Here is a 24,206-nt window from a genome sequence, read left to right on the forward strand (position 1 = left end):
TGTAAAGCTAATTGGTGACCACGACAATCAGTAACTCCCCACTTGGGAGGCTGAGGCAGGAAGACCTTACTGAAGCCTAAATAGAGGAATGAGACTGTACTGCGGCTAGGGGTTTGAACTCATGGGGGTTTCCATCCATAAAAAGGTGGAGGTTTCAGAGAGAAACAAACTCCGATTCCTAGCACACTGGCTGGACCCAGAAGCGATGGCATCACAACAACATTAAGCATGAACACTTGTACCCAAATATGGGAAATCCATGTAAAAAGCCAAGCAGGCAAGGCAGCCAAATCTCAGCATTCCAGAAGGAGAGCAAAAAATCCCTGGGGCAAGATAGCTAATGAGACCGGCCACGGAGCATCAGATTCAGCAGGAGACCCTGCCTCAAGAGTAGAAGGATAGCCAACATAAACTCTGGGCTTCCATAACATACTCATACATATATGAACACTCATACAGATGTGTGCACACACAATAAAATCCTTTCTACAAATAATTTTTTTTTCATCCCCAGAGTACTTCCTTGACCCACCAACCTCTTCCCCTTCTCAACTAGTTTCCTACTCCATCACATCTTTTCCTTTCATTTTCTTTTGGTACCCACTGAGATTAATTAGGGCTGCTTACATGCAAACAGGAACCTTAACCAGTAACTACCCAACTGAAGAAAATGTCTCTCTCCATTAACCACTAACTACACTAACTAACTACTATCTGCAGGAGGAATGAATGGGACCTCAAACCCCCTCCCTCTGGTTCCTTCTGACAGAATGCTAAAGGCCCAATGTTGTTGTGTAGGTCTTTGCTGATAAGCAAAACTGCTGGAGAAGAAAATGATGGTTATGTAATGCCCAGAAGAAAGTGTTCCTTCCACAAGTCCCCTGCCTCTCCCATCTCTTAGTTCCTCTCAGTCCCCTCTTCTGTGATGTTTCCTGAGCCTGGAAGGGGTGAGAAAGATGTTTCATTTGGAGTTCAACTTTTCAAGAGTCAGTTATTTCCAGCATTTTGATCGATAATGAGCCTCTGCAATTACCACAGTCCACTGAAAAAGTACACCTCTGATGGCAGCACTGATCCATGGGCAAAAACCAAAACTATTTTGAAGGTGCATCATGCCCAGTTAGCAAAATCACAGCAGTGGCTTACCCTACCCCCATAAGGCCCACGGCCTCCCTGTCATGGTTCTGGCTAGGTTTATAGTACCAGGGGTCAGGGGTGAATTCCCTCCTGAAGTATCAGTTTCAGATCCAATCAGAGAGTAATGGGTTATCCCTGAACATCCTGACCCCCCACCCCTTAAATTATTACAGTCAGACATCTTAAGAAGCAGCTGGGGCCAACAAGGTGCTTATACAGGTAAGGGCACTTGCTCTGCAATCCTGAGTAGCTGGGCTCAATCCTCAAAAGCCCTGTAAAGGTGCAAGGAGAGAACCAACTCCACAGTGTCCTTTGACCTCCACGTGCGCACGCACACACCCACATACCCACAAAGAAAGGGGGGAGGAGGAGGAGGAGGAGGAGGAGGAGAAGGAGAAGGAGGAGGAAGAGGAGGAGGAGGAGAAGGAGGAGTAGGAGAAGGAGGAGGAGGAAGAGGAGGAGGAGGAAGAGGAGGAGGAGGAGAAGGAGGAGGAGGAGGAGAAGGAGGAGGAGGAGGAGAAGGAGGAGGAGAAGGAGGAGGAGAAGGACAGTAGGCTCATGTGTCTCCCCAGGTGTCCATGATAGGAAGGAAAGCATCCCTGATCCTTCCAATGATGACCCCAGGGCAATTTTTCTTTTGACAAAGTCTTTTTTCTCTGAAACTACATGATTCCTTCCTACCTATCAGCACAGAGACTCTTACTGTAACTCTTAATTTTTTTGTTCCTCTTCTTGTTAAGATGAGATTTTAATTTTTGTTTTGCTCTTTATTTCAAATGAAATAACTGACAAGTATCTCAGGATAAAAGTAATTTTACAGACTCCAGTAACGGACACTTGGTTTTCTCAAGGGGTAGAAAGCTTTCATATATAAGGCAGTGCACATTCACATTCACCCTGTCTAGGACTACAGGGGTCCCTAAGCTGGTACAAAATGTATGTGAGTACAACATCTTAAGTATTTGTGAATGAGGGGCTGGAGAAATGGCTCAGCAGTTAAGAGCATTGGCTTCTCTTCCAGAAGCCCCGAGTTCAATTCCCAGCAACCACATGATGGATCACAACCATTATAGTGGAATCTGATGCCCTCTTCTGGGATAAAGTCAATAGAGAGTTCACATTCATAAAATAAATATATAAGTCTTATTTTTTTACAAAAAAAATAAAAAGTATTTGTGAATGATACCATTCTAATTGAACTGTCAACACAAAATTCTAGACATAGTGCCCACATAGCTCAGTCAGAAGGCTTGGGCTATTGCTGGCATAGCTGCATGCTTGAAAATGTCTCTGAGGCTCCTTCTCATGGTCAAGTGTATCCAAAAGATCTCCTTTCACAGGCCATGACTCAGCTGACTCAGCATATACTCAAGTTGCTCGGAGTGAAGAGCTGCCATGTGTCATGAAGTCCATCAACTTCGATGCCACAGGGTCACAGGCTTTCCAAATTTCTCAAAATAATAATATGCCAACTTGGTGAGGGTTTGGTGAAATGTGCTCCCAAGGTGAACCACGTGGCAAGCTCTGCCCACATAGTCCCTGAGTAGTCCCAATGAACGCAAGGAAGAGATGATGATGCATTCTGTAATAACTAAGATGAAGATTCTGAGTGCCTTGATAAGTAACAAACTGTGGAGTTTTTAAGATTACGTTATGAGAGGGGGCTGGAGAGATGGCTCAGAGGTTAAGAGCACTGACTGCTCTTCTGGAGGTCGTGAGTTCAATTCCCAGCAGCCACATGGTGGCTCACAGCCATCTGTAATGAGATCTGGTGCCCTCTTCTGGCCTGCAGGCAGATACACAGACAGAATATTGTATACATAATAAATAAATAAATATTTTTTTAAAAAAAGATTACGTTATGAGAAATTACAGGAAAAGGCTAGAATAAACCAGGAGTGATGGTATACGCCTTTAATCCCAGCACTCTGGAAGAAGAGGCAGGCGGATCTCTGAGTTCAAAGCCCACCTGGTCTACAGACTGAGTTCCAGGACAGCCAGGGCTATATAGACTCTGTCTATAACAAACAATGGCAACAACACCTAAATAAGTGTATAAGACATGCTGAAAAATCAAGCCTGCAGAATTACACTCATAAAACAGTCTTAACTATGTGTAACCATGTATATAGATTCAAAACTAAAACAAGGTCAAAATATGAAGTATGTCACCTGCTTCACTTTCCATTTTTACCTCAATTCTCTATTAGTAACTATATAATCATAAAAGATTACTTTTAAAAGCAAAAAAATTATAACTTGTTTAAAAGCAAAATCAATTTTCTTCTAAGGTACTTTCCAACTCACAGAAATACTTAATTTCACAGAACTCAGAAAGTCAAATCCAAAGTGGTCCTGCTCATGCAATCCAGTGACAACCAGACCAGAGTCAGAGCCTTTCTCTCATTCCAGCTACTGTGCCCACCCCTCCCTCACTCAGTGAGTAATTCCTAAGTACCTACTACCTGCCAGGAACTCAACCAGAAACAAGCCTGTTTACCAAGCAGTGACCAGGAAAATATGACCTGGCTTTTCTCAGAACCTGGATTGGGGTGGGTGTGGTAAGAGACAGAAAAAACAAACCAACAATCTAATTTTGGCCAGCGCTAAGTGCTACAAAGAAAACAAATTAAATGGGAAAGGAGCAGTGGCCAGTAGGACGCCAAGGCAAAGGCCTCAGAAGAGTCTCTGAGCAGACACTTAGTCCTCCAAACTACCAACGGTGACATAATAGCACTTCTCATGTGTGACCAAGCTAAGACTTTGAAAAGCCTGTTTACAACCTAAAATACAGACAAGACTGCAATGACTGTATTTTAACAACCTTCCTTCAGTCCTGGAGCCTCCACTCCTCCTCTCGGTTGTAATTTTCTCACGTATAAATAGGCACAATGCGGTTGCAGAGATGACTCAGTGGTTAAGAGCACTCACTAGCTGCCCTTTCAAAGGACCCGGATTCAATTCCAAGCACCACATGGCAGCTCACAGTTTGTATCTTAGCTCCAGGAAATCTGGCACCCTCACACAGACATACATTCAGGCAAAACATTAATGCACATTAAGTAAAATATTACAAAAAAAAATTAGCTGGGTGGTGGTGATTCAGGTCTTTAATCCCAGCACTCAGGAAACAGGCAGATGGAGCGATGTGAATTCGAGACCAGTCTGGTCTACAGAGAGAGTTCCAGGACACCCAGGAACACACACAGAGAAACCCTGTCACAGATGGATGCATAGATGGATGCATGGACGGATGGGTGGATGGATGGATGAGCATAGGTAGAAAGGGAGGGAAGGGGGGAGGGAGGGAGGGAGGGAGTCAAACAAGTAAAAAATAAATGAATAAATAAATAATAAATGAATAAATAATAAAATTGGGCCTAGCGATGTCTGGTCAGATGGATGGATGGATGGATGGATGGATGACTGGGTGGATGGGTGGATGGACGGACAGACAGACAGACAGACAGATTTAGATCTAGCGATGCCTAGTCTACAAAGTTGTACAGAGGGTGTAAAGGGACAGCTCAGAAACTTGTGTATGCAGGTACATGTTCATTGACTGTTGAGTTTCCCACACACTGAAAGGATTTTCCACCAATGAACTAGACTATACTCTGAATGATTCTTCATGAAGACATGAAGGTGTGAGCAGACATAGTGAAGACATGAAGGTGTGAGCAGACACAGTTTCATCTTCAGAGTCAACCAGAATCCACAGTCCCAATCAGCTCTAAAATCTCATTAGGTACTGATGATAGCATCGGCACTAGTATGACCAGATCGACAGCATTGTCTGCTAAAGTAATACTCTTCTCTCTTTTCACTGTATCACAACTGTCTGTGTCCCCAGGTCTGGTTTGTGATCACCAATTTTATTATCTCTTGCCTAGGCTATGGTAGCCATTTGTTTACTCAAACACTAAGCCAGCTGCTGCTGGGAAAACACTTTTTCAGACATGATTAGCACAGACAACCAGTAAACCCATAGTAGAGTCGATGCGCTACTCCGCGACATAAGGCAGCCTCATCCAGTCAAAGCAAAGCCTTGCAGTAAAGGCTAAGGGTTTGCAGAGGAGACAGAGTAATCCTGCCTGCTTTGCAAACTTGTCAGTCCCCATACTAAAGTGAGCTGGTTCTTTATGCTTTCTTTCCTGTCTCCTTTTGATGCCATGGCTCTGGAGAGATACCGAACAGCATGCTGGTCAGTCTAGAACTGGTCTCCCTGATTCCACCTTTACATCTCATCGTGACACAGAGGGAGCCTGTGGGAATGTTAGAAGGCTTTCTAATAAAAATTCTCTAATGATTCCCTAATGATTGGTGCAGTGAGACCTGATAGCTTACAGGATGGCCCTGCCTTTCACTCTCAGTTCACCGCTTACTCTCCCCCTCATTCCACACCCCAGTAGACACGGATCTCTGCTGCTCTCCCAACACACATGTCCCCACTCAGACCTCTACACTTGCTGCTCCGGCCAGGTAGGATTCTCTTGCCTGTGCCCTTGCTATCAGCCTGCTCACTTATTTCCTTTAGTATTCACTCAAATGCCTTCTCAGGGGACTTCTCCTCAGTCCGTATAAAATTAAGCCGTTTCCCAAAGCTTGTGTACCCTAACCCCCTTCTCCTTAGCGCTTAAAATCAGGGAACACTAGTGTTTCCTTCATTTTATTTTACATTAAAATGAAGATAGGTTTCTGGCTGCGAGCACAGTTCAGTGGGAGAATGCTTGCTAGCAGGAAGTAAGCTCCAGCTCCTTCCCTGGCACTACAAAGCAAATAAATAAAGTGGTTCTAAAACACTCAGCCCTTTACCTGAGTTAATTCCTGCTTTCTCATACCCTATGATAATAAGTTGCACACGCAGGAATTTCATAAATATTTGCTGCTGGAGGAAAAGATGGGATGGGTGGGATTTTTGGTTTTTTGTTTTGTTCGTTTGTTTTTTATTAATTAAGGGTTTAGAGTTTTCTATTTTTATTTATGCATGCATGTATGTGCCTGTATAGCACGTACCTAACCTGTGGCCACTGGAACCACAGTGTGTTAAATCCCCCTAAAGCTGGAGTTGTGAGCCACCTACCCTGGGTGCAGGGACTAAACTCGGGCTCTCTGGAAGAAACAAGTACTCTCAGACGCTGAGTCACCTCTCCAGGTTCCAACTAAGGGTAGCTTTAAATTGATTCTTCACGAGTTCTGGCGTTTTCTAAGAGTTTGTGCTGGGCATTATTTCTGTACAATCATATCAGACAACCTTTCTACTGAACTTTAAACCTGTCGATAGGAGCTTTAAGAAAACTCACAATTTCCCAGGATCTTTAGGAGTTAACCATGAATACATATTAAAGTTTAATGACTTCAATGTTCACTAATAAAAGGATGATTAACTTATTATAACCTAGATAATAAAGCCAAACAGTTATTTAAAATGTGAGCTTGGTGGGTCATGTTTGGAATCCCAGCACTCAGGATGTGGAGGCAAAAGGACCAGGAGTTCAAAGACAGACTGAACTGCATACTCAAAAAGATACTGTCTCAAAAACACAAGCAATATATACTTAAGTTTACTAATGTGTATCATATCGTTTAGTTAACTATATTTAAAGGCAGTTTATAATTAAGAATGCATATGAAACATGAGCATTTATAAAACAAAATATATGTAACACAAAAATGTCAAGGTAAAAATATCACAGAATGAACAATTAAAAAGTGATATTATAGCTAAATCATTTTTCCTTATACTTACTTATTATTTAAATTTCAACAGAGAAAAGATGCTACCTAATAAACAAAATAAGCAATTATAAATCAATAGGAGAAATGAAATCAGCAGTTTCACAAACAACACAACAAATGGCTATAGTGTGAGGTTTATGACACAATTATTTTTCAAAAAGGAAAAAACCACTTTATTGTAGTCTTAAGACCCATTTACCTATTTCCTTGCCCTAAATTACACTGTGAAACTTTATATGAATACTCCACCATGAATACTGCTTTGGAATCCATCAGCTGTAACTAAAGAAAAGCAAAACAGTGTTCCTGTCTCCTATTGACATGAAGAGGCAGCAATGAACTAACTGAAGAGTGTACTAGTGTGGCCATAACCGTTTAAACTGAAAGTATAATGGGAACCAGCATGTGACAAACGACAAATTCTCGAGTAAATTATTTCTGAGTGCAGAGACATGCAGAGGTTAAAGGACTACTTGTGGAAGTCAGCCTTTTCTCTCTAAAAGTAAGTAGGTCCCGGGACAGAACCCAGGTCATCAAGCTTGCAAACAAGCTCTTTACCCTCACATCTTGTCAGCACTATTCAGGCTTTCTGAGTTAGAGTCTAGGTAGTCCAGGCTATCCTCAAACTCCCTAATGGCCCCAGCTTCCCCGGGGCAGGCAGGGATGCCACTTATGCTTAGCATTGGCAGGCCCTTCTTTCAATCCTTGCACCAATGGGGTAAAAGAAAGGAAAACAAGATTTTCCCACCTTCCTATACTTCTTGGCCTCCCAGTACTGACATTATAAACACACCACCATAATATGAGACTTTTCCTAGCCTTCAGTACCAATTGCTCCTGATCATTCTTAACTATATTTTTAGATGTTTAAATGCTGACAGAAATCAGTTATTTGTCAAACTTTCTTTTTTTCCCCAGTTACAACATCTTATTTGCTTTAAAACGTCCCAGAAAACGGTTGCTCAGGATTAAGTTAAATGTCTGCATATACTAAGAAAGTTCCACAGCAAGAAAGTTTTCAAATGAAATCCTCTGGAGAAAAGATCAATCCAGAAGTATGCTGGGTAAGGAATAGTTCAAGGACAAAATGCCCAGCCTTTTCTATATTATCCCTGTTGATCCCAAAATCAAACTGGGCCCCATGGGGCACTGGAACACAGCCATCATCATCAGAATTGCCCAGCTGCCAGCTGCAGGTGAAATAAAGCCCCTGGGTGGTGACTGGCAGTGAGGCTACTGATGGATTTGGGAGAGGAGGGATCTATTTTGTTTTGACCTACTCAGAATTATTTCAAGGCTTTGTGCGTGCTGGGCTTGCTAGGCCAGCGTTCTATCATTCAGCTACATCTCCAGTCTAGGCACTTGTATTTTGCAAATTTTCCTACAGAAAGGAAAAATGGTTTGTTGTGTTTGTTTCTGGGGTGGGGAAAATTGGAGTTTTTTTGTGTTGTTTTTCATTTGTTTGTCTGTTTTGGTTTTTCAAGACAGAGTCTCTGTGTAGCCTTGGCTGTCCAGGAATTTGCTCTGTAGAGGTTGGCCTCAAATTAAAGCGATTCACCTGCCTCTGCCTCCCGAGGACTGGGACTATAGATGTTTGGCTTAAAAAGTGTCATTTTTTTTTAATGCTCATAAAACATTAAAGACTGGGAAATTCCAAAGGTCATCCCAGGTAACAACTCTTCAATGTTTAGCAGGAAAAAAAGACAGGAAAAAGTCACTGTTGGGTCAGAAGCACAGGACCTGAACAAGAGAAGAAAACAAGGGCCACATCATCTGCTCGATCTAGATTCTGTTTAACTTGCTCTGAACTACAAATAAAACGGTCTCTTCTTCAATAGAGCAAGCATAGAAAGAAGTGGCTTTCCACCCCCTCAGAAGCAGGCCTTCAGCACAAGGCCTTTGGTGTTGGCCCCTAAGCGGTGAAAACCATGCAGGGTGAAGAACTACCTTTCTTCCTCCTTTCATTTAAAGGGGAACACGCTCTGAGCTAAAGGAGGCAGAAGAGGACGACGAATCTGGGTTTACCAGCCCGGAGAGCAACTGCAGCTACCAGCCACCTCACTCCCTACAGTCCCACCATCAGAAGCTGCAGCCTGTAGAAATGTAGCATTCCCAGCCCTCAGGCTTCCCGCTGAGTTCCAACACAAAGGCAGCTAGGAAGGAGGCACTGAAAGCTGACGCTCACTGTTTCCAACAAGCATTCCTGCCCTAAGGAACATTATCAGTCTACTGCACTGAGCCTCTGCATTCCACTTTTAGCTTTTCAGTTTTGACACTAAAAATAAGGGAAATTTGTCTCAACTCTAAAACAACTGTTGCCAAGCTAAAGAAGGCAGTTGTCACTGTAGTCTGGGGCAGCCATGCAAATTTAGGTTCATAACCCAGATCTGTTAGATTAAATATATAACCTCAGGCAAATCAATCCAATTCTTTAACTTCATACACAAAGCAGCAGCCCAATCATTTCTCCACAGAGGATCCAATGAAGGGAAAGGGTATGACTCAGTGAGAGAATGCCTGCCTAGTCCACATATAAAGCCTGGGGTTCAATCCTCAACACCATAAATCAAACAAGAATCCTAAGTCACAACACATAGAAGAAGGTGAAGATAAAAGGTAAGATCATAAGTGTTAATTATTGCAGAGACTCGGCAAATCAGTGTTCTTGGATTACCTGATCTAAGAACCAACGGGACAAAGCTGGGACACTGACTCAGCCCAGCTAGATTCTGAGATACTCGGGCATTTCCAACCCAACTGTTCTAAACAGGGGAGAGTGGATCAAGTTTAAACTGATTACCCAATCCTAAGACATTTACAGGTTTAGCTAACTGCAGATCTTTATTGCGCCAACCACTCCCCTTCCCTTCTCTCTTCATTTGTAGTTCAGTCTGGATTTTCATTCGTGGGTCTGCTTACTGTATTAAGTTCCTTGACAACAGGAAACAAATCTGTGCCTCTCATCTATACACTGGAACAGCCCATGCATTGCATGCTAGGAACACACTCAGGGCAGTAAACTCTCAGAAATCCACTCAGGCTTCCTAGTGATTCAGGCAAAGGGAATGTCTGAATTTAGCAGGCTTCTTTCTTTTATGTTAAATAAATAATGACTAAATAAATCATACATTATATATTACTGCAATTTTTACAAATGAAGCTATGCTTTAAAAAAAAACAGAGAGAGAAAATTAAAGAAAAAAAAGTAAAGAGGGAAGAGAGGCAGACTGGATCTCAAACATCTGCTCCAGCACTTCAAAGCCTTATAGACCTTAGAAAGGCAGTCAGTGCCCATCTCAGTCTGCTGGCTGCATCATCTGCCTCAACTGTCACATGAGGAAAAGAGACAGTAACTCCTGCACCTCACAAGGCTGTCATAAACTTAATAGATAGATGTGAAGTATATATTGTTGGTAAAAGATTCTGCTAACCCTCTTCTCCACTGGCAAATCTGTACTAGCTAAACTAAGCCTAAACACAATATGTTCACCCAACTTTATCAGAAAGTACACACAGCCACACAGGACAACGGACTGAAAGCTGAGTCCAGTGTGCCAGCTTCGGACCTCTACAGCGCCCAAGCAAAGTCAACCAAGACTCTATCTTCTTCTAGAACCTTTTAAAGTGACTGTTGAGGTATCCAACACCAAGGAGAGCCATCTTCTCAACAGAACAAACCCAGAGCACATCAACAGGTGCTTCAGTCAGGAGACAGCAGAAAAGCACTGCTCCAATACAGAGAACAAACCCAGAACCAAGGGCCAAGTACAGCTCAGCAACACAGCACTTACTTAGTATACACAAGGTTATCCCTGGGTTCAATCTCCACCACCAAAAATTAAAACAATAATTAAAGCGAAATTAAAACTCTACAGACACATTTGTTGTTGTTTAAAATAGTAACCAGAGCCAGAGAGATAGCTCAGAGGTTAAGAGCACTGACTGCTTTTCCAGAGGTCCTGAGTTCAATTCCCAGCACCCACATGGTGGCTCACAACCATCTGTAGTGAGATCTGGGGCCCTCTTCTGGCCTGCAGGCATCCGTGGAGGCCGAACACTGTATACATAATAAATAAATAAATACATACATACATACATACATAAATAAATCTTCTGAGAAGTAAATTTAAAAAATCCTGGTTTGCATTTTGGTAACATTTAAAAAATAAATAAACAAATAAAATAATAACCAACAATAATACATAAAACAATAAGTGAAAAGGAAGGAAATCTTCCAGGTTCATTTTCACACGGAACAAAATATTAATTTGCTAACTCCAATCGGCGAGGCCCTTGGTTCATTTCACTAAGCGGCATGCCCTCCACTACAGGCTAGTCAAAGTAAAAGCTTAGTAATCAAAACTCCCTATGAGCACCTAACAGCAATATTGCTTCCAAGCGCTGAAACAAAGTCCTATGAAGGCAACATTTCATTTTTTTTTTCCTCAGAGAAAGATGATTTTAAAGAACTGTGAAGGTATGTTCCCATTTTCAGGACCCGTGCTTCCTCCCTAGCACCTCGGAGAACCCAAAGCACCAGTACCGACACACTAACTGGTGCCTTACGCCGCGTAGTTACTTTAACTGACACAGCAAAGAAAACCTCCAGTTAATAACATAGACTTCATAAGGACAATTCTTTCCCTACTTGTACTGCCAGCTCTGGCTAAAACTGGGTCAGCCCATTACAAACCAAGGGCAACTCTCAAGGACCCATTGAAGAGACAGACTTTTATAATGCAAATGCCCATTCCGTGGTACTAAGGAGAGAGAGCACTGCAATACTGTCTGCCCTTTCAAGACAACGCGCCTGAGTGAAACACTGGATTCTGTATCCTAGACTGGGGACCTATCTTCTTCCATAGAACCTAACAACTATGTATGCCAAATCTAAACCCCAGCTAGCAGTTAATGAAGTGCCAGCACAATTTTCTAAAGATAGCAATTTCAATCAATTACCACACCAGTGCTACTCAGAGGCTGGTAATAAGCAAATAAAGAGCCCAACATCAATATAAAAGAAACTCTTCCTTCCAAACCCTCGGCACCATTTAAAGACTGTACCCAGGAACTGAATGTCTTGAGAAAGAACAGTGAAATCATCCATGGCATCAATATCCCAATAACTCGTTTCCTAAAATCTGGGCAGCATCAGCAGGACACTAGGAATTTAATACTGCTTTGAAAAGAAAGCTATACCAAATTGTATGAACTATGCAGTAATAAAAGCTGATACTGCTACTGACACATTTAATTAAACACACTCTCTAAATAGAGCTTCCCAGGTAAAGCCATGATGGTTTTGGCCTTGGTTTTATTCAAAGTCATCAGGAGAGGTCATCAACTACACACTCCTGCTAACAGTGTTATCCTGAGCAACCCCTAACCCACCCCTCCAACAGCCCCACCCAATATTACTTTTATCTGTGGAATTCTCTGCCGGCCTTGGCCTGGAAAACTGGGTGGACCCTGAGGACAGGTATCAGAGCTGGCCTTTTTTTTTTTTTTTAATTGGCTCAGACTGATGGTTCCCAGCAGAATAAAGCTGTGGTCTTTATAAACCTCAATTTGGGGTTTAAAGAATAGTGTTAACTAGTGATTATCTCCCTCCCCGCTGCCCTTTTTGGAATGGAGGAGAAAAGGCAAACCAAAAGATGTTTCAAAATAGGAAAATCATCATTTTAATTATAAACCCTCCCAACTCAAAACTGTTAAAGATGCCAAATGGGAGATATCAGAGTATTCTGTTTTGTGGTTCAAAGGTTTAACTATTAAACATGAGAATCACAACTTTGAAGGGGTAGGAATTAAAAGGCAGGAAGAAGAGGGGAGCAAGAAAGGGCCCTCGAGATCTGTTTGCTCGGAAGGGCCTCTTAGTACTCCTCATGGGGTCCAGGCTGGAGGAGAGCAGAGGGTTACACAGAACATTTAGCAGACTTAACATTGGATTAAACACACTACTGCAAGTTTCAACAAATGTTCATGGCATACGTAAAAACACATTTACAACAAGAAAGAAGAGAGGCACCTGGAGACATCTGACACTGGGCATGCTCTGCAGGCAACTCAGTGCGCACATGCTCTCTACCAGGTTGGCGCAGCCTAGCCACAAAGACCTTGGCACAGAACACTGCAGGATGACAAAAAGGAAGGAAGAGAAGAAGCAGTTAGAGGCCGCAACAAGTCACTCCTTCACACGGGCAGCTTGAGGGTTAGTCGGGGCAGGGGAGCACCCATGCAATTTAGAGGGCAGGGAGAGTCCTAAATTTCCTAACACTGGGGAGCAGGGCCCCTTTCTGTCTTCTGGACAGGGACTTTGTGTTGTCAAACCACTCATTTCACAGGATACAGTAAACAGAATCAAGAGGGACAGAGTGCTTAAATGAAAACCCACTAGAAGAAACTATGAGTTTGAGTGTAGAGCATGACCACTCAGAGAGTGTGACAATTCCGTAAGAGTAAGTAATTCTGGTCTATCTCACACAGTGTCTCAATCACTTAAGAAACTACGACAGCAAGCCTTCTGAATGCAGCCCCAACACCACGATATAAAAAAATTAAGACTCTATTGTTGAATAATTTGCACAATAACACATAGCCCAGGAGTGAAGAGCCAGGATTTTAAGGTTCAGTTTGTTGGCTACCAAATTGCACAATCTTTTCATAAGACCAGGATGCCTCTACTGAAAACCTTTGGTGACTCCAAAACATTCATTGTGTGAATTCAGTTTTACACTTCTATGAAGTAAAATTGCAGGAGACTTAAGAGAATGAGGCAAAGAAACAGGAAAGGGAAGTGATACGGGCAATTAAAGCTGCTTGAAACACAGTTGTTTTAGCATCAGCAACATCTCTGCATACTCAGAGAAAAAACTTGAGAGTTCTGTGACCTGTAACTTTTCATTCTGGACTTTACAAACATGGCAACAAAACTAAGAATTAAAAGTTTAACTCACTGACTCCATTCCACCCTTAAAACAAAAAACTTCTTGCTTTCAAAGGAACTTAGAAAATGTGATGAGAAAACGAGCATATATGATAGCTAATATAATAACTATCAGACTATATCTATTTGCCCCCTGTGTAGCCCTGGCTGTCCTGGAACTCACTCTGTAGACCAGACTAGCATCAAACTCAATAATCTGTCTCTGCCTCCCGAGTGCTAGGATTAAAGGCATGTGCCACCACCACCCAGCACTAACAAATATTTTAATTTAAGATCAATTCATTTAGTGGCAAAAACAATAATCACATACAAACAAATTAAACAAACGCTGAAGGTGGATGCTTGAGTTCTACTGAAACACTCCACAAATCTTACATACAAGCCATGTATTTGTTCCTCCCTCCTGGCTCCTTGTTTTACACTGGGAAAAGCTCTACAATTAGTACAAGTGTATTATAAACAAAGAGAGCTTTGCTTGAAATCAGATAGACCTGGGACCCAGCATTTCCTGCTTACTAGTTACAGCACACAGCTCACTCATAAGGTAAAGAATACTGGGGTTATTTAGAAAAGGCATGTGAATCCGGGACACAAAATCAAAGAAAGCAAATGGTGAAAGAAACAGTGCAACTCTCTTAAGCAATGAAAACACCACCCATTTCCAACCTGAGTGTTTATTAAAGGCTGAGCATGGCCAATACAGTGGTGAAGTATCTGCCGCTCCAGGACAGAACTTGTTGCTCAACAGTTTCACAACATAGAGAAGAAACCACAGAAAGACCTGAGCACACTTTATAAAACACAATGAAAGTAGCTGCCATTTATTGAGCTCCTCTGACCTGTTCCTATTACAACTGTCACAGTAACTCTCAGGTCACTCCCGAAGGGCAGATACTATCTCTACAGTAAGATCTGTTAAAACACCTTCTTGTCTAAGGTTCTCAGGAAAGTGGGCTGGTTCTGCGGCAGCAAGTTCTCTACCCAAAGAAACTATTATACACACTAGTTCTATCAGAATGTGCCACCGTGTATGCTCATAGAAAAGACCCACATCACATGTTCATTACGTGGATTATTTAAGTTAAATAAACTCCCAATGACCTCAATAGTTCAATTTAGGATTTTCTTGGCATTTTTGCTGCTGTTTTTCTTACTGGCAGTCCTGGCATTGAACCCAAGACCTTTGAACATGCTAGGCAAGTGTTCTTCAATTGAGTAGAATACCTAGACACAAATATAAGTTTCTTTCTGGAGTGTTTAGTTTGTTGAATCACAGAATCACACAGATCCGAGGCAACAGAGTAAGGATCAGATCAGCATCCTCTAGCACCAAATTAACAAAGCTCGCTTGTAATCAATTCTCACATTCAGTAAACAGCCTCATGGGTTCCAGGAAAGCATTCTCCCACTAAACTATACCCCCAAACCTGCTTTACAACTTTTTATAAGTATTCCAGAGAAGACTTTTGTTTGCTTACTTTGACTTCTTTTATTGTAATTTTTAATTGAGTGGGAGGGGGATGCTCACATGCCATGGCACAGGTGTAGAGGTCAAAGGACAGCTTAGAATAGTTGATTCTCTCCTTTTACCCTCCCTGTGGTTGAAAGGGTTCCCAGGATAGAATTCAGATCATCAGGCCTAGTAGCAAAAACCTTTGCCTACTAAATCATCTTACTTGCTCCATTTTTATTTCATTGAGACAGAATCTCACTATGCAGCCTAGGTTGGCCTCAACCCCATGATCCTTCAACCTGAGCTTCCCCAGTGCTAGAGCTATAGGTTGTGTGCCAGCTCATCCACCTCTATTCAGAACAAAATGAAAACCATTTAAAGACCTCACTGATTATCTATTTCAGGAGTGTATCTTCCCACCATCTACAGTAGACACGGCAGGCAGAGTAATGGTGGGAGTGTGCCCTGAGAGATGACCGTGCCTCACCGTGCTGAACACAACTCAGCACCACTTCAATCCTTACACACAGAACTTTCCCCAATATTCGAAACAGGAAAATGGGTTTAAAGAGATGCAGTTTTCTTGTCTAAAACCACACAGTGCCAGGTCTGAGCTGGAATGATCCTAGTAATCCTAAATTAGAACACGAGCTCCCCAGCTGACAGATCTGCTGGAGAACAGGAGCTGCAGAGACAGCAGGCTCCGAGGCACCGCCCACCTGGAGCTGTAAAGCAAGTGCCAAAACCTATCAGTCAGAAATCTCACTCTTAGCTCACCCAGGCCAGCCACCTTTCAGGTCAAGATGAGAGCTAAGACAGCAGTACTTAAAAGGCATTAGAAGTGCTCTATCCCCACACCCAATTACCCTGGAGATAGCCGATCAAACACACTGCTGGAAACAGTCTTTACCCAACAGAAAAGGCCACTGCAGGAAACCCATGCACCTGTAATAATGAAGTCCACACACACATACTGCCCTAAGCACCAGGTCCAACTTGAAAATGGGCAAAAACAGAAATTCTATACTCACTAACCTAAGAACATCAAATAAAATGCAACTAGGATTTTAACAGTAATTGATTCATGACATTTCTAATTTAAATTTTAGGACTTGGTTGGAAACTCATGTTGTCATTATTTTTGAATAGAGAAAAATGTCTTCTCACCAGTTATGTTCACAATATAACTATTCCCTCCCTTCTTGTATATTTTTAAGGTAACAGTGAAATATCTTTATCTACTGTCATAATAGGTCTAAGGAATTTTCCTCAAATGGCATATTTACCAACTTAACAAATATGTCTAGTCACTAAACCACAATACCAAGCAAGCCTTTCTTCTTGTGACCTTAACATCAAGCTCCAGAGACTTTCACAACGACCATCCTGAGGGCCACAAATCTCCAATATACATTTATTACAATTTCATATTTAGCAACTTATAATGTCCAGGACTCTAATTCATGATTATTCATATTCATAAAAAAGATGCAATTATTCATAATACGTTCTGGTATTATGGGCAGATATACGATTAGGAGGAATACATTTTCTAACACTAAACTCAAATAATTAAGACTGACCAAGTAAGTCAACGGTGCTTATTGATTCTGTCACAGTCATCATCAGCTGGTAAACACTTGAAAAGATGATAAAAGACAGGAATAATAGCTTTTTGGCATTTTTCAAAAGCAGAAAGTTTATTAAAGGAAGTAAGAGAGACATGCGCTAGGCTCTCTCCTATAAGTCACAGCTAACAGATGGACGGGGGCGCACTCCTAATCACAACACTCAGGAGACACAGGCAGGTGAATCTCTGTGAGGTCTGCAGAATGAGTTTCAAGACAGCCAGGGCCACACAGAGAAACCCTGTCCCCAAAACAAAAAGAAACAAAACAATAGATACATCAAACATTCGACAAAATATTATTTTTAAAATAAAGCCTGGTAACCTGAGTTCAGCCTTCAGGTTGCACAATGGAAGTAGAAAATCCCACTCCCCAGAGTTGTCCTCTGACTACCAGTCACATCATGTACCGCTCACACACACAGATATACATGTGCACATACACTCATGCACACACACAAACAGTAATATTATTATTAATTCACAATTTAATAGAATTTTCCACACTTTAAAAAAAATAGGATATTGACCCATACCTTCATGTGTAACAACAATCTTTCAAATTTAATGACCTTTTGTTAAAAGTGGACAATAACATGTGTCATGTGACCACGACAGTTCATATTTAAATCTTAGCAAGTGTACTTTAGAATTACACGCTTACTTATCACTGACATTACATCATACTATTTTCACGCTGAGACATACAATAAGGAAACAAAATGACAAGGAGTAAAGGTAGAAGGGAAGAGAAAGAAAGAGCAAAATAAGGAAAATAAAAATTTACTACTTGCTGAGTTTTAGAGATTCAAACAAGGCCAAACAGTGATAGAATTAGAACTCAAAGTCAGAGCCCAACTTACTCTTACCCACTATTCTCTCAGTTCTGAATGATGATCCAGGATAAGACACTCAAACCCAAAGCTCACAAACCATCATGATCTGCATGAGCATCTCTGGAAGAGGAGGGATAAAGGATAACTAACTTCCCCTTCCCTTTTTTCTCAGCTATGTGTTTGTTTATTCATTTTATAGTGATAGGGAATGAACCCAAGCCTGTGCATGCTAGGAAAGTACTTGTCAATGACCTGTGCCCCAACCCTTCTTTTTGCTTTAAGTAGCACAGAGTTTAATTAAGGTTGCTACAAGAGCTTCCTTGTCTAATTTACACAGCCTATCATTCTCTGTTTACCAATAAACTTTCCAAAGTGGCACATCCCCCTTGGTAATTCAAATGTGATCACTCTGCTGCTCACCTCTAGTCCTAATAGGGTGTAACTGAGTAATTGACATAACCTCTGAGGAGCGACTGCACAACATGGAGTCTGAGTCTGAAGAGCATGTGTATCACTGACTCATCAATTTACAAGTAGGATACTGTATTAAGGAGAAAAAACAGACATCTAGGAACACGAAGATGTCCATCAGATCAGATCACATTCATAATAGCAAGGAAAACTCCAGCAACAAGGACCAACCAAAAAACTGCGGATTACTCATAAGAAAAGCATGTTTCAGAAACACAAGACCAACCAGCTGAAGCCTATTCAAGCGTTCATAGAAAAATTCCAATACAAGTAACTCAGGACTTAACAATTATGGTTCCATTTTAATACACATAAAATACTCAGAATATGATGCAATTATTTTTATTTGATTCTTTCAATCAGTCACATACATACAACACTGGCCTTTCCGTCCTCACTTGGGAATCTAACCACAGCAGCCTGTCCCTTGACTGTAGGTCACTGACATTCAATGAAGATGATGAGCAGATGGGAATAAACAGCTGTCAGTCGGCTACACTCTTAGTTGGCAGAAACATTACTGTAGCTTCCACCTATAGCTACCAGATAACTGAGTTTCCGGCAGAAAGCCGGTCTCTGTCTAAGAGGAACAGTACTGTAGTGTGGCAACCCACACTCTACACCACAAGGACTTCCAGACAACAGGACAAAGCAGTGTCTTGTTTGTCATGCTTGACCTAGAAACCGAGAAAAGCCATCATCAGCTACTTCCTTTCTTCCCATTGGCTATGGCTTGGTGGGTTTGTGTCGTCAGGGTTCCTGCACTATGAGGGGTGGATGCAGTAGGTGGTTAGGTCACAGAGAGCCTGATCACATGGGCTCTCAGTTGATTCCCAAGAGAGGATGTTGTTATAGAACAAGCAAAACCTGCCCCTGGCTAGTGATCTCTTCTGAATGAACTCCTGCCATTCTAAACACATCTGGACAAGATCCTCACTGGAAGCCAACCCAGCCCAGAGCAGCAGCTCCTGGACTGTCAGCCTCCAGAACTGTTACCTACACAGCCTCTCTTCTTTGTGAGCACCCAGCTTTAGTACGACATCAATACAACAGAAAATGGACTCCTATCCCACCCCAGGTACAGGTGCAAGCTTTGTCCATCCCAGGTCCTTCTACCCCACAAACCAAAAACTTCAAGAGTCTTTGGTAATGTCTACATAAGATTCTAACTGCCTTCTAGCACACCAAGTTTTCAAATAAGAGAGTGCAAAATTTATCATGTTTTATATAGAACAACAGAACATATGGGAAGTCAGAAACTTTTCCCCCATATGATAAATACTCTGAGATTCTCTAGGAAGAGAGAACTAGTCAGGAAAAAGTTTGAAGACAATTGACTTTTACACTTTAAGCTGCTTAGCCATTTAGAAATATTTGTTGTACAGATCAGTATACTAAATGTTTCGGCAAACATTTTAAGAAACCATAAAACCAAATATTCCGGTATTAAAAACTATTTATGCAAATAAAACTATTATGTTTCAGTTTATTAAAGGGAGAAATGTGGCTAATTCCTTACAGCACAAAATGCTGTAAACAAGCCCCATCTCACTGTCTTAGCGCTAAAATTAGTTGGTAGCTGAAAACTCTTTTGTAGACTAACTGCAAAACTGTCCCAAGCTTTCGCTGTCTAGCAGGATTCCTGTCCATGTAGTTATGAACCAGTGCTTAAAATGGAAAGCGAGCTGGGCATGGGGCTCATGCCTGTAACCCCGCTCCCAAAGGCAGGATGGTCGTGCTTTCTGAGCTACAGCACAGTTCCCAGACAGTCTAGGTGAAAGGGAGATTGGGCACGTGTGCACACCCGCACGTGCGCGTGCACACACATACACACACACACACACACACACGGACAATAAAAACCCAAATGAAACTAAACTTTAGATTCTGCTAGTAACCTTGGAATTAAACCTTAACACCATCTAAAAATGTGTCTGCTATCTCTAAACATTAATAACTTTCAGGAGTTAACCAGTCTCCCCTCCCCCAAAATAAACACACTCCAATGATAGGGCCTCAATGTCCACATTTTCACAGACAACAGACTTAGCAGTGCTGATCAAAATCCTGCTTCTTCAGGAACTCAGAAGTGAGGAAATATAAGGTTGGCTACCATGGGGCATGCTTTATTAGCCCTTAATTTTAAAAAATTTATTACATTTGTATTGATTTATTTTGTGCACATGACAACTGTGTAAGTCAGAAAATAACTTAAGGGAGTGGGCTCCCTCTTTCCAATCTGTGGGTCTCAGAATGAAACTTGATTCTCAGAACTCCACGTTGGCTCCCTGAACCATCTCACTGTCCATGCTATAGTTAATTTCACACTTCATCTTTCCCATACAGCTACTGTCCAAACACCTCAAATGTAAGAAGAAAGCCGTGTGCTTTACAGCCTACTAGGCATCCAGAACAACTGAGCTTATCTTTCAGTCTGGCCTCAGTAAGACCAGTAAGTCTGGCCTCTGTTAGTTGTGAGTCTCCCCTGTCTGGTTCCTGCAGGTACCAGGTAAAGGAGACTGCTCAGGACTTGAAGTCAGGGGATTCACTGAATGCTGAAGCTAAAGGCCTTTATAACCATTGTGTTACATCCTTACACTGCTTTTCCAGCCAAGTCCTCTACATTTCTAGCCTTAGGCTGTTAGTATGTAGCCATCCAAAAGCACACAACCTTACAACAGAAGACAGCAAAGTCAGCCTAAAGGCTAAGAAGTGAATTGCAGGTGTGGATGCACTGCAACACTGCTCTCCCACAGAGGAAGCCATAAAGCCATGATGGAAAGGCCTTGTATAAATTTCAGAGATACCGGATGCCAAGCAACTTGCTGAAAAACCTCTTAGCACCACTGCTACAATAATTCTGTGACTAACTTAGCTTTAAGCAAATAATTAAAATACCACAAACCAGTAACACAGACGTCACCAACATAACGAACTGTCCAATAACTAAGCATACTGAATGAAAAGGTGTGATGGTGCACCTGTAACCCCAGCACAACCACGCACATGCTAACTTTTATAAAGGGTGCTAAAAGGGAGCTGGGGAATTAGCTTAGTCAATAAACTGCTTGACTTCGAGCAGGGAGCTTGAGTTTGATCCATATTTGAGGGGAGGAGTTATGGGCAATAGTGTGCAACTGTAACCCCAAAGCTGAGGAGGCAGAGACAGGCTAATTCTTGGGGCTCCCTGACCAGTCTGCCTAGCCTAATCAAGTTCCAGGCCATGAGAGAGAGATACTGTCTCAAAACCTTAGGTGGACAACATCTGAGAAAAGACAACCAGGACTGACTTCCAATCTCCATACAGGTGCACATGGAATCTGTAGAAAAAGGAACAACTACCCACAGTTAGGAGGTGAGGACAAGAGGCAAAGAAGATAAAATTACTGCCTCTTTGAAAATAATCAGGAGGGCGGTGGCGGTGCACACCTTTCATCCTGGCACTCGGAAGGCAGAGGCAGGTGGATCTCTGAGTTCAGGATCAGCCTATCTACAGAGAGAACTCCAGGACAGCCAGAGCTACACAGAGAAACCCGTTCTCAATTAAAAAAAAAAGAAACAGAGAGAGACCGAGAAAGACACAGAGATATCAAATCAAAAAGTCAAAAACTAGTTTAAATATAACAGGAAATGACTAGAAGTTACTAATTTTCTCCTCAAAAACTATACTTACTTGTTATAACCAGGTATTTTATAACAAGAACTAAAACAGATTATAAGCAATTGGCAAGACAATAAGCCAGTGTATAACTTGGTGTTCTCAGTTACACTGCCCTTATACAACAGAAGCTCAATAAATACCTGTTGAGAGAGAAAATAACCAGCAAGCCAACTCTAGAGAAGCCCACAGGACAAGCTGGAAAGACCACTATCAAGAGCACTGGCTGCTCTTCCAGAACACCCAAGTTCAATTCTCAGTACACACGTGGCAGCCACAACATGCAGACACACACGCAGGCAAAATACCAATGATCATGAAAAATAAAAACAAGGAAAATCTACAGGTAACGTAAAAGCCTGACCACGAGACTCAGAGAGCAGCCATAGTTTTTTGCCACATCTTCTAGTCATAGTGACTGCTCACACACTCCAAGGTCGAATCGGAAGCTTTGTGTAGGAGACAGAAGAGCAATGTCTGCCCCACTGAACTGGGCAGCAGAAGTGAGAACAGCGCCACTAAAGTAGCCTCGCCCGACCTGGATACACGTATGCTTTTTCTCCGAAGATTATAAATTCCCTTTTGGGGCTTTAAGTAGTTTTGACTTTTCTATGACTTTCAACTGGAAAATTGTAACAGACTTTTACTATTTATTTAGTGCAAACAAGGGAACCTGCTGTAGTGGTGCCCACCTGTAATCCGGGCACACAGGAGGTGAGGGCAGGAAATCACAGCCATCTAATTTACATGGAACTCTATCTCAAAAATAAATAGATAGACAGACAGATAGATAAAAATAAAATAAAATAAAAAATCAGGCTGGTATTCTGCAGCTGAAACAGTCTTAAATCCTCTATTTCCCTCCCTTTGGAGTCATTAAATTTGCTGACACTGTAAAACTAAGGGTTTAAAATACCCAATCCCTGCTAGAACTGTAGACACCAGAGCAGGAAAAGGCAATAAGAGACTGAAGAATCCAAACTGTAAAATGATTACAAAAGCACAACAGAGGAGCCCACACTTCCCAAAGACCCGTGAAACCCACCCTGAGCAACAAGACCTACATCGGTATGGCAATGAGGCTACCAACCACTGAGGCTATTAACACTGGCAAATAAGCCAGTGTCCTAAGAGAAAGGTATTTAGCATCTAAGAAAGGAAGTACTATTGACAGAGCACAAGCTGGCCCTCCTGGGTTCTAACTTCACCTCAGTGGTGACCTTAGTTTCTTTCTCCTACTCACTCAGGTTTTACCCTCCTTACATGGCATATCACTGTAATCAGGTAACATACACTACAGTCTAAGTGCTACTAATAAATCATTGCATTTGTGAACTGCAAAAAAGAAAAATATTTAAAAAGCAAACTAAATGACTGGGGCTGGAGAGACACTCAGCAGGAAGTGAGCTTGTTGCTCTTGCAAAGGAACCAGGTTCCAGTTCCCAGCACCCACAGCAGGTGGCTCAGAACTGCCTTGCAATTCTAGATCCAAGAGATCATGCCCCCTTTTGGTCTCCACAGCACTGCATGCTCATGGGGCACATCCACACACTCAGGCACATACACATTAAATAATTTTAAAAGAGATTTAAAAATATTATAGGACTAATTATTACCTACTGTCATTAATGCAAGTTCATCATGACTGACCTAGCCAAAAGCAATACATACCCACCATATGTAAACTGTAGATTTTCACTTAGAGGTTTTATGTGGTGTCAATGACCACTTACTTAGAAAGAATATACGATACAGTATTCAGAAAGCACCAGAGCACACTGAAAGCAGTATAGCAGTCATCAAGGGAACTTTGGAGGGTTTTATTTCTTGCTTCATATTATTTCTAATTTTTCTAAAACACATATGGATACTTCTGTAAAGAAAATATAAAGTTTAAGTAAAAATTATAGGAGGCCACTGTTGGGAACTACACTCTTGCACTGGACCACACCAGATCAGACTAAAAATCAATATGGAGTCACCTATGCTAACGTTCCATGTAACTAAATTATCTTACCTTCCCAGGTTTTGGGGAGAGCAACAAACAAGCTTCCCAAAGAGGTCAACTGGCATGACAAAGGCGCCATGTCAGCTTTAATCTTTAATCCTCTATCCCTAACACAGCCTGAAGTGACCTGGTATTAACACACCAGCTGTTTTCCTATTATTCACTTCCCTGCACACAGGAAACAACTCTGACATGACCAACTGCTTCAGCCTTCTCACCATAAAACAAACCTCCTCCCCCACTCACTCACTAAACACTACCCAAATGTAGACAGTGAAGTGTAGCCTAATCCTAGAAACACACACACACACACACACACATACACACACAC

At 41.8% G+C, this 24,206-nt stretch overlaps 1 protein-coding gene across 5 annotated transcripts in view; it reads right to left on the reverse strand.

Moving 5' to 3' along the window:
* The window catches only part of Fbxw11 (F-box and WD repeat domain containing 11), a 103,285-nt gene that overhangs the window by 51,825 nt on the left and 27,254 nt on the right, over positions 1 to 24,206 (reverse strand). For 2 of the 5 annotated variants that reach the window (XM_085694841.2, XM_085694840.2), the window contains exon 2: positions 12,905 to 13,006. The exons of the other annotated variants lie outside the window; for them this stretch is intronic. In XM_085694841.2, coding sequence (XP_085550967.1) covers positions 12,905 to 13,006 — 102 coding nt within the window. The remainder of the gene's footprint in view (positions 1 to 12,904; positions 13,007 to 24,206) is intronic. 5 annotated transcript variants of the gene reach the window in all.

Source organism: Myodes glareolus, chromosome 9 (assembly GCF_982192425.1).
Source record: "Myodes glareolus chromosome 9, mMyoGla1.1, whole genome shotgun sequence".
NCBI classification, from domain to species: Eukaryota; Metazoa; Chordata; class Mammalia; order Rodentia; family Cricetidae; genus Myodes; species Myodes glareolus.